We start from the raw sequence: 12,113 nt of genomic DNA on the forward strand, positions 1-12,113 counted from the left end.
AGAGAGAAAAAAAAAAGTTCCAGGATTATACCCACAATGAGCAATAGTACTTGGAAAATGATCCACTACAGGAAACTTAAAAGAAATTATCAAATAAATAAAATGAGGAACAAGAGAAAAATGTAATTATATAAAGTCATTATAAAGAAGCAAAAAACTTTTCAAAGGTTATACTAGCTCTCATTTGGGTGCCTCACAACAAAATTACTCATAGACAAAATTATTCATAAGCCTAGATAAGAAGAAATGAAATTTCTTATTTAACTCTAAAGAATGTACTTCCTGTGGAATAACAGACAAGCCACTTACCCTCCCACCCTGGCTCTCCTTGCCCTACCACTACCAGACCCTAGGTTTTTCCTCTATAAAGGGAGAGAGTTAGAGTAAACAATCTTTCAGAGTACTTCTATCTCCAAATTCTATGAGGCAAGTTTAATACCAATATAGATGTCTCAATACCTACCCATGGGTCCAAAGGTATCTAGATTCTCCTGTCATCACCAGCAAACTCCGTTGAGGTAGCATAACTGACACCGTGTAACCATCTGGGTGCTTAAAATCCATGACAATCTTAATGAAAAGACAAAACATAATTATCAAACTTGTGTGGAATGAAAAAATGACTCTTGCTTTCTGAGCTAGTATTAAATAAAATGGATATGAATAAATATATTCTCACCAAGAAAGGGTTGCTGTTAGCTAAGGATTTTTTAGATTTTTTTCAATTAACAAGCATTTTTTGTCTTTTTCCCATCTATCCCTCGTGAAAAAAAAAGGGTAACAAAACCCTTGAAATATAAATCAAACAAAATAAATCCCTATATTATCCATATTTCTTTCTATAGTTTATCATCTCTCTTTTTCAGGAGATAAAAATAAGTTAACAATTCTTTTACATTATTGTTGTTCTGTATTGACTGGGACTTTTCTTTTTTTTCCTGAATCAGAGGTTCTAAATTTGAGGCCTATGAAATTGTTTTTGAAAAAATATTTTAATAACTGTATTTCAATATCATTTTATCTTAATTTAATGTATTCTGTTTATCTATTTGAAAACAATTCTGAGAAAGGGTCCATAATATTTGTTAGACTGCCAAAAGCATCTATGACTTAAAAAAAAAGTTAAGAACTCATGATTTATACTATTTTGCTTTGTGATCTCATCATCAAATGCTGATCACTTCCATGCAAATGATCTCCAGACCTACAAAGGCAGCCCTAATCTTTCTCCTGAGCTCCAGTCCTGTATTGACAATTGCCCTTTGAACATCATAAATAGGATATTCCAAAAGCATCTCAAACACAACAAATCCAAAATCTATTTTCCCAAATTCTCTTTTTCTCATTTATCTTATTCATGTCCAAAATGCCACTATATTCCTAGTTATCCAGGTTTAAAACCTCCATGCTATCCCTGGCTTCTGACTTGTATACATCACATGGTATGAGTGTAGTCAGTGGTACAACAAAACATAAACTTAATACTGCCTAAGTATTACAAAATCTTGTGAAACACTATTGGTTTTTTACTCATTAAAACATTATTTCTCAATAGAATAGAAAGAACACTGGTCCTGGAGTCCAAATCTTCATATATTTAATAGTTTTATGACTCTAGGTGAGTCACTTAACCTTAGCTCTCTCACTTGGCCTTTACTTCCTTTTCCTTAACTGTAAGACAAGGATAATAAAAGTAGCTACACTGGGAAAACTGATTTGAAGATCAAATGCAGTATGTTTATTAAAAAAAAAAAGTGCTTAGCATAGTGCCTGGTACACAGTAGGTCTTTTATAAATGCTTAATCTCTTCTCTGCTCCCTTTCCTCATATGTCTACTCCATTGTCCAATGTTGTCTCTCTACTCACATGGTTAACACATAGTACAAGGTCCCATCACATCTCATTTAGATTAATTCAATTAGCTTTAATTGATCTTCTTGTCCCAAATCCTATCCCTACTCCTATTTCTAATCCATCCTAAACTCAGCAGCTAAAGTAATTTTCCTAAAGCTGACCACATTTGTTCCTTACTCAATACATCTAGAAGTCTTTTAATATCTCCAGGATCAAATAAAAACTCTTTATTTTTTTCCAATTACATATAAATACAGTTTTCAACATTCACTTTTTCAAGAATGAGTTCCAAATTTTTCTCCCACTTCCCTCCACAAAATAGCAACCAATGTGATATAGGTTATACATGTGTATCGTATTAAGATTTTCCCACATTAGTCATATTGTGAAAAAAGAATCAGAACAAAAAGGAAAAACACAAGAAAGAAAAAAAATTGAAAATAGTATTCTTTGATCTGCATTCAAACTCCATAATTCTTTCTCTGGATATGGACAACATTTTCCATCATGAGTCTTTTGGATTTGTCTTGGATTGTTGTATTGCTGAGAAAAGTCTATCAGAATAGGTTGTCTCATGATGTTGCTGTTACTGTGTACAATGTTCTGGTTCTGCTCACTTCACTGAGCATCAGTTCAGATAACTCTTTTTCCACTTATTCTCTCTCTACATCTCTTTTATGTACATATCAGTTTATGTTGTCTCTCCCACTAGAATATGAATCCTAATTGGAGAAAGAACGATAGAATCTGATCGCAGATTGAGGTATACTTATTAAATTTTATTTTTCTTGGGCTTTTTTATTTGTATTTTCTTTTGCAACAGGACTAATATGGAAATATGTTTTACATGACTTCACATGTATAATCTATGTGAAATTGCTTTCTGGGAAGGAAAGAGGGAAGAGAGGAAAGGAATTTGTAGCACAAAATTTTGAAAAAGAAATAGTAAAATATTTTTATATGTAAGTGAGAAAAAATAAAAAGGATATAAGTTCCTTAAGGATAAGGACAGTGCTTATAATTCACATGTATCCACAAAATTTATGCACATTCTTCCTTCCTGGCAGAGAGTAATGACTAATGAAGAAAACTTGGTTTAATAAATGATTTAACTAAGAAACTGAAACTTGACCCTAATTAAACTATTCATCATTTTTTTCTCTTTTAAAGATTCTGGCATTTATGAGTATGAACAACCAGCCAATTTTCATCAAATGAAACCAAATGGTACAACAAAACACAAACTTAATACTGCCTAAGTATTACAAAATCTTGTGAAACACTATTGGTTTTTCACTCATTAAAACATTATTTCTCAAGTACCTGTTGTGTTTAAGAGACTATGGTAGGTACTAAACATAATTTGTTGACCTAATATTTTGGATCAAAATAGCAGTTTAATAATAAAAGCAGAGTGGGAAGGAGCCAACTCTTCATATGTCCAAGTTTAGGGATATACTTTTCTAATATTCTTAAAGAATAATATGCAACACTTTTCTAACACTTTTCTAAAGTAAATATAACTAACTCACTTTTTCTTGGGAAAAGACCGAAAATTTTAAATTTACCATTTCCAAGATCTTTATTCTAATTGAACAATCCTAGTTGTGACAATTTTTTTAAAATTAAAAAAAAAGGATTAAAGTATATAGCTTTTTTAATTTGTGAAAGATTTGCAATCAATAGTGCTACTCTGCCATAACTGAATCAATCTCCCTCATGACAGCTTTTTCCACAGTAGTTACTCCCAATTACTCTTTTCACTTTTTGCCAATTTTCTTTATTTTCTGAGATGGAAGAGTCAATAAAGATCAAATTGCTGACTAACTTTGGCACACCATTTAGAGATTATGCTCAGTAATAAAAATGCTAGACATTTTGATCCCATGTAACCTTTACACTCTTTGTACTTATAGAAGACAAACACCCAAGATGGTGAAGGCTGAAAATCCCAATCACTGATGTCATCTTGCTTATAAAGATGGCAGAACATATGAAACAATGTACAGATCTCCAGGCTGACTAAACATCCAAATGAAGCTTACACTGCCACTGGGAGTGATACAAGATACAGCCCCATCACAAGAAAAGAATGCAAAAAGGCAAGCTTTCTTCTTCTTTTTTTTAATCTTAGAGTTCCGGTGAAATGAATAACCTTTTGAGAACAACAGAAAAAAAATCTAACTAAGTGGCAATGGGGAAAGTACTGGGAGATTCACTTAAAGGAGTAAAACATGAAAGAGGATGGAAATTTCTTTACCAAATTAATCTGGAGAAAGTAAACATCCCTTAATTTAGAGAATGATGAAATTGCAAGATATGCCAAGTGTGAGTCTTCTGAGGGTATGCTAAACTGGATTCTCCTTTCCTAACTTCATTTGAATCAAATGAAATAAACTTTTTTTTTAGTGCTATTCATTTCAAACAATGCATAGTATCACTAATTTAGAGATGGTAGGGAACTCAGAGATCATTTAATTTCCCCACAGTGATTTTAGAGATGAGGGAACTAAGGCTCAAAGAAATTAAGCAATTTTTCCAAGATTACACAGATGGCCTTCAATTATTAAATAATGGTGGAACTAGGATCTGAAGCCAGATTATTTGACTCCAAATCCTTTCCGTTGCACTTTTCTGCAACATACACACATGAAAAAAGAGAGAGAAAGAGAGAGAGAGAGAGAGAGAGAACTATAATATATTTTAAAGAAATTTTAAACTTCTGAAGTATCCACAGAAAAGTATGTACATTAACATTTGTTAAGTCTTTTCTCTAATGACTCATAGAACAATAGATTCCAGAGCCAGAAAGGACCATAATCTAGTCCTATCCCTTCATTTTATAGATGAGGAACTGGCCAAACTCATTAAGAAAAACAGATTTATGCAATGAAATAAATCTATCCTTAAAAAAGTTTCTATCAATACATTTTTCCTGAATAATACATTATAGTTTTGAGGTTCTCACCACATTAGCCCATTTTTCCTTTGCAAGAAGCTTTTCCTGTTAAGAAGCTCTTAAAGCAGCAACTTGAGTTTTTCTGAATAATGAATGTAGTTTTCTGCCTGACCACAAATAGGTGAGCCTCTAGAGACAGCTTACTAAATGAACAGTAGCAAAAGTGAGAGGTGAGGCAGCCACGAATACTAACTTGAAAACAGCAAAGGCACTAAAATGCAAATTAGCTCAAGAAGTTTTAATGCAGGAGCATCTTAACTTGAGGGTCTATTAATTTCAGTTTTTTTAAAAAACATACATTTTGATCACTGTATGTCAGTATAATCGATTTCATTATAGCCCAATTAATTCTTTTTTTCTGCAATTAAAAACATAATTCTGAGAAGAGATTTAGAGGCTTCACCAGGTTACCAACAGGAATTAAAAGTTAAGAACTCCTATTCTAGGGACTAAATGGTGGTACAGGATTCTGATCTCCATTGTTATCATTCAAAACCTGTTGAACACATTGAGAAAAATAAATTTAAATTTAAATTCACCAAAGAAAATAGATAATTTTCCCTACTAGACCATAAATGATAATATTAAATAGGAAGGGAATACAGAAATTCAGAATGATAAATATATCGAGAAGCTATACGGAAACAGCATTGGACATGGAGAGAGGAGAGACCCATATTCTAACACACTTCAGTTATCTACCACCTATCACAACTTCTTGGAACCTAGCTTCCCAATTTGTAAAACGGTGGTAAGAAAAATCATTCACCTAAAACGATGTTGAGAAAATCAAATGGGATAATATGAGTTAAGCACTTTAAAAATTAATATATTATGTGACTGTTAGCACTTGCTATTATTTGGAATAAAATGACCAAGACTCAAATTTTAACTTGGCCATTTAATTACTTTTGTGACCATATTAAACACACTAAAGTCACTCTACCTCTCTGGGTTTCAATTTCCTTATTTCCCCCTCCCCCAAGCAATTGGGGTTAAGTAACTAGCCCAGAGTCACATAGCCAGGAAGTATTAAATTTGAACTCAGATCCTTCTGACTTCAGGGCTGGTGAAGGGTCCACTGCACCATCCAGCTGCCCCTTTCTTATTTTTAAAATGAAGAATTTGTACTAGAGATCTCTAAGGTCCATCCCAGCTCTAAATCCTATAATTAGACTAAATCTAAACAGTTGATTAAGTAGAAACCTTAATGGCTTTTTTATTCCTATACACAACCATTCTGTATTATGTTTGTGTGGATGAATACAACAAGATCTGAAACTGAGATAGTCAAAATTAATTTCCATATGACACAATGAGGAAAATTTTTTTAACGAAAATGTGCATAAGTATACAAGTATGCACATAAGTAAATAAGCATAATTAGAGATGGAGAAAACTCAGAACTAGGGGACTGATTCAACGATTTCTCAGAGCACATGGTAATTAAGCTGAGCCTTGAAGAAAGAGAAGAATTATGAGAGAAATATTAAAGAATATATGCCAGGTATAAAGTCTGACTTCAGCATGTTCATGAGTATAAGAAATGTAATGTTTGTCTCAAGAACAGCCAAGTAATCCAGTTTGGAGTGTGTGTGAAAAAAAGTCATGTGAAATAAAGCTAGAAAAACAGGTTTAAACTGTGAAGGGCTATAAATGCAATTAAGGAAATTTTATTTTATCCAAGAAAGCTGCTAATGGGTGTGCATGCGTGTGTGCGTGTGCGTATGTGGGGGGGAGGGGGTGGTGGTGGTGGTGTTTTAAATGAATTTAAATGTTGTTGTTTTATATGATCATTCTGGTGCCTTAGGAATGATTTTTGGCAGCTGCGTAAAGGATAGACCAGAGAAGAAAATACTGGATGCAAAGAGATCAATTAGGAAGCTAACAGTCCAGGTAAGAGATGTTAAGAATTTTAATGAGGCTGTGCAAGTGGAGACCTAGAAAGAAATGTAAGAAAACTGGCAGAGATGGGGCATACTTAGCAAATGACTGGATCTGGGGGATAAAAGAGGGGAAAGAGTGTACAATGATGTAGAGAGCCAGAATTCTAGAGAAGCATACTTGAAACAAAATGTTAACTCAGAGGAATTGATAAGACAATGGTTATCTACTTTAGCTTTCTAGTTCTCTAGTTCAGTACAGTACTTAGTACTTAATATAGTTCTACAAGATTGACACCTATTCTACAAGATTCACACCTACGATAATGTAATTATAATAGAGTATATAAGAGCCAACAAGGACTGGATGAGACACATTCATTCCATCTCCCATCACTCCATCTCCCACCACCTGTACTTCTTCATTTTTCCACTGAGACCAAGGCCAGTCTGAATGGCCTCCAGAAAGCTAGCCCAGGCCCCAGGCAAGGAGACAGACTGTGAGAGAGATAATAAAGAATTTGGACTTTATCCTTGGCTGTTCTCATGGTGATTACTCTGCTGAAATGAAGGCTGGTCCCAAGACCTCTAGAAAGCTAAACCAGAACATTTATGCAATGACTTCACAATTATAGAAAGTCTGGATTTAACACAGGTTGAGAATGGGGTGAGATGGGGATTAATTCAATTTTGAACATCTTGAATACAAAATGACAATTGGACATCCAGATAGAGATGTCCAGCAGGTTGCTGAGAATGTAAGACTAGAATTCTGGTAAGGGCTTAGAATTAGAGTGTTTGTGTTTGTGTGTGTGTGTGTGTGTGTGTGTGTGTGTGTGTCTGTGTCTGTGTGTCTGTGTGTCTGTATATCCATATCTGGGATGTCTTAGCTATTGAATTTAATGGATTTTTCTCATAACTTATTTTCCTTATTCCCCTTGACTTTTGACATTACTGGCCATCCCTTCCTCCTGGACATTCTCCTCCCTTAGTTTCCATGACATTACCCTCTTCTGCTTACCCTTCTTCCATGTTTGTATCTTTTCAGAATCTTTTTCTAGTTCTTCATCCATCTTCATCTCCTAAGTGTGTTTGTCCATTAGGATTTTGCTCTAGCCTATATTTTCTTCTTTCTCTCTATACTCTTCTCTAGTGACTTCATCTTGTTCCTATGGATTCAGTTACCTTATCAACATTGACTATTCCCAAAGTTTTCATATGTGTATGTGTGTGTTGTGTATACACATACAAATGTATATATACACATATATGTACATATATATAAACATGCATATATTTCATACATCAAATAACCCCATTGTTGGGAGAATGCATCAGTAAATATAATTTTAATATAAAATATGTAGCACAACTAAGTGAAATGTGTGTGCATGTTTGTGTGAATAAAAAACTTTGCTTAGGAGATAGAAAATGAATAAAGAACTAGACAAGGCACAAGTAAAGATAGTCAGACATGGAAGAAGATAACCAAGAAGTAAAACTAAGGGAGGAGACTGTCCAAGAGTAGTGGAGATTGTCAGCAGTATCAAAAAGTGCAGAGAACTAGAAGTTCTATAAATTGCACATTTTCAAGCTATAAGCTTCTTGAAGACAGTTACCAAGTGTTATATAGTTACATACCAAAGCAGAATCAGGCTGAGGGCAGAGGTGACATCAAACTCAGTTGCTTTTCTAACTTTCTTTCTATTTCTTAAATATATTTGTGGAGATATAATTCTGGACTCTACATTTCTGCTACGTAATAAATCATTGTCCACAATTCTAACAAAACACACAGAAATTGGAACTCAAAAAGCAATTAATTAGATTCTAAATACAACCAAGTGCTCTATTTAATGATGTCACTTTGTGAAAAAAGATCTCTTTGCAGACTGAAGATTTTTCCCTTAATCTGAATTCCTGATTCCAGATGATTTTAAATACGCGGTCATCACAGTTCTCAATCTTTTTGGTCTCAGGACCTCTTTATACTCTTAAAAATTATTGAAGACCTCCAAAGAGCTTCTGTTTATGTGGGTTTTATCTATTGATATTTACCACAGTAGACATCAAAACATCTTAATATTATTATGAAAAAAGTTTTGATTTTAATGACCCCCTGAAATCCCAGGAATTTATGGATGCTACATTTGAGTACTGTGATGAAGAGGAAAGAAATGAGACTATCATCACAATTAAAGGCATTAGATTTGACAAAAGGGATGGAAACTTTTTCTTCAAATAAAAAAAGTTAGAATGACAGAGGGGCACAGAGACAAAGAGACAGAGAAAAGGGGGGGGGGGCGCGGAATGGAGGGAGGGAGAGAGAAATTTTAAGTAGAAATGGAAATTAAAGAAGACCACATAAGATTCAGATAATCTCAATAAAGTAGGTGGTAAGGTTATCTGAAAGTGAAAGAAGGAAAAAGCACTAGAAAAACAGCAGTATGGGAAATGTAATAGTGAGTCAACAAAAGATTGATAAAAAAGACTGCTGAATAGAACTAAGGGCCCAGCTGGGGGTTACAGCATGACTTTAAAATGGATGACATCAGTATGGCTTGGTCTTTTTCTCTAGTGATGCTCAACAGTTCTGAAGGAGAAACAGAAATAACATACAGATGGCAGTCAAGATGGAAATGGTAGATCAAGAAAGCAAGAATTTCCAGAGTGATAGTTTAGTGTTTGCTGAGATAACTAGATAAAGGTAGGAAGAGAAGCAGCTGTGGCCCAAACAGTAACAACTGATAAATGATTTAGGGAAATTCAAGGGGTCAAGGTCCTAATGGAATGAAGAATTCATCTAGTAAATCTGAAAGGAACTGAAGAGATTGAAAGATAAAGGAAATTATCTTCAAAAAAAAAGCAAATGATGAATTAATGAAAGGAAATATAAAATTACTATAGTACTATTAAGCTTCATTTTGCCCCTGAACCTATCTTTTAAAAATAAAATCTATTACAGGCTTATCAATGTTACTTTTCTAAATGTTACAAAGAAGGCTTTAAAGCAAAGATCTCTAATTCGTTTGAAAAACTGAACCAAATACATGCTTCCAGAGACACCAAATGGATATAGTGAATATGACAACAGGTTTTTGTAACTTCAGCTAAAATATGTGATTTCATTCCTTTCAACACCTAACTAAAAATATAAAATGAATATTTATCAAGGAAAAAAGACAAAAAAACTAAAAACATAAAATTCTCTCAGCATTATCACCAATTTCACCCATTAAGTACCTATCAGTGTCATATTAAATGCCATTTAAAGATAAACATAAAATAATCAAATATGAAGGACATAAGGATAATCTTTAAAATGGGTAATTAGTTCCTGAATAAATAAGATTTGCATATTTACAATTTAAATTACATTTTATAAATCATTATTTTAGAGAAGTAATGTTGTTTAGTGGACAGAGAGCTATCTTAGAAACCAGGTACTAATGTGAATTGGTTTTGAATCCAATTTTTGAAATATGCTGAATGTATTTGAAATATGCTGGGTAAACCACTTAACCTTTCATTGCCTCAAATACCTCTTCAAAACTAAGAACTGAAGAAAAGATGCCAACCTGCACTGGAAGCAGAGTAAGTTTCCTAACTCAGAAATTCCATATAACAGTGGAATAGGCCTATTTCTATCCTTTCAAACATTATTAGTAAGAGCAGGAATTCTGTGCAGATAGAGAAAATTCAGATATAAAGAGGTGAAATGAAATAGTTATAAATATTTGACTTTCATTTAATAAAAAGAAAATTTAGTAGAAAAGATAAGATTTACAAAGGTTCTTAGAAAATGGAAGGGAACCAAACTGAGAATGGAAAAGTGATTCTGATGCAGTTACTCTGTGCCCAAAGAAAGGCATAAGGTGGGGAAAGACCAAAACCATAGCCAATAGGTTTTTACTCTCAAGAAGATAAGAGATTGTACTCAAGGTCCAGCTCAAACAGAACTTCCTTGAAAAGAATTCTGGATTGTATCAGGTGAAAGCAACTTTTCCTTGGAAGTAAAAAAACACTTATCACAGATATGGTGTCTACATTATCCTAAAATGCATCTATTTGTGATTGTGTGGTGACTTTTCTACTAGATTGTATACTCTTCGAAGATAAGACTGTTCTTTATCTGTCATTGCCCAACCACCGAGGGCATTACACCTAATTGTTCCCTAACACACAACAATACATATTTGTTGAATGACTGATTTGGTAAATATTGGTTTTTATCATTTTTTTCTAGATAAAGAAAATCAAAATATAGGCTCACAGGATTTTATCTGTCACTATATGAATTATTATAGCAATACCATACATTAACATCAATAAGGGGCAACAAAGACCAGATTAAGAGTTAGGGAAATTGAGTTCAAGTCCTAGCAAATCATTCACTTCTCATGAACAGGATTTAATGAGACATTCTCTAAGATTCTTTACTTCTTTAGACTTCCTTGCCTTTTCTGTGTCCACAGTTTGCCTCACATTGTACTACTTTCAGTCACATACTGTTTTCAGTCTAAGTCTCTGTCTCTGTCTCTGTCTCTCTCTTTCTCTCTCTTTCTGTCTGTTTGAATGTCTGTCTCTCTCACACACACACATATATACACACTTCAGTTGTATACACAGTTTTCAACCACACACAATTTTCAATCATACACTGTTTTCAGTTTCACACACTGTTTTCAATCATGGTTCTTCTTGAGGAGAGAGAAATCTGGTGTTGATCTTTCAATCCTCAATATCTAGCAGAGTGACTACCTAAATGAACTGCTGACATGGTAAAATTATAGTATATTGTATTATTCAGGTAGGGAACCTGACCTGTATAGCACATCAGAGACTAAACAGGATTGTAACCTGCTGATATAATTTATCCAGAGGCAACTCTCCCTATTCCTTAATGCAATGCTGAAAAGTAAATGTTATGGGCCAGAACTCTGAACTTGAAACAAGGAACTAACTCAGTGGAATTGAGGAGACAATGTAACCATCTAGTTTAGCATGTTTCAATATGATAGATTTAATCTTACAACAAATAATGGTTTCCTAGTGATATAATGATTGCTTTGTACTCAGTGTAGAGCTTATAAACTAGAAGTCCCAGCCAGAGAGATTCAAAGACAACTACACTAGAAGCTTTCGGAGGCTGAGACAGATTCATTCCATCGTCCACCTTTGTGGTGGCTGGAGGCTGAAGCACAAACCTTTGGAATTGGAGAGATTCAGAGGGCAGAGGTGAAGGCAGGAGCTCAAGCTCTTGGAACCAAAGAGAGAAATAGGCCTCTAAGAAAGCTAACTGGGCCCCAGGAATGGAGACAAGACTTTGAAGGAGACAATAAAGAATTTGGACTTTTAACACCTGGCTGCACTTGTAGTAATTACTGAACTGAAACAAAGGCTGCTTCCCGAGACCC

At 34.0% G+C, this 12,113-nt stretch overlaps 1 protein-coding gene across 3 annotated transcripts in view; it reads right to left on the reverse strand.

The window, feature by feature from the left end:
• The window catches only part of ALKBH8 (alkB homolog 8, tRNA methyltransferase), a 54,416-nt gene that overhangs the window by 19,026 nt on the left and 23,277 nt on the right, over positions 1-12,113 (reverse strand). For all 3 annotated transcript variants that reach the window (XM_051986923.1, XM_051986922.1, XM_051986924.1), the window contains one exon: positions 464-570. In XM_051986923.1, coding sequence (XP_051842883.1) covers positions 464-570 — 107 coding nt within the window. The remainder of the gene's footprint in view (positions 1-463; positions 571-12,113) is intronic.

This window comes from Antechinus flavipes, chromosome 3, assembly GCF_016432865.1.
Source record: "Antechinus flavipes isolate AdamAnt ecotype Samford, QLD, Australia chromosome 3, AdamAnt_v2, whole genome shotgun sequence".
Taxonomy (NCBI): Eukaryota; Metazoa; Chordata; class Mammalia; order Dasyuromorphia; family Dasyuridae; genus Antechinus; species Antechinus flavipes.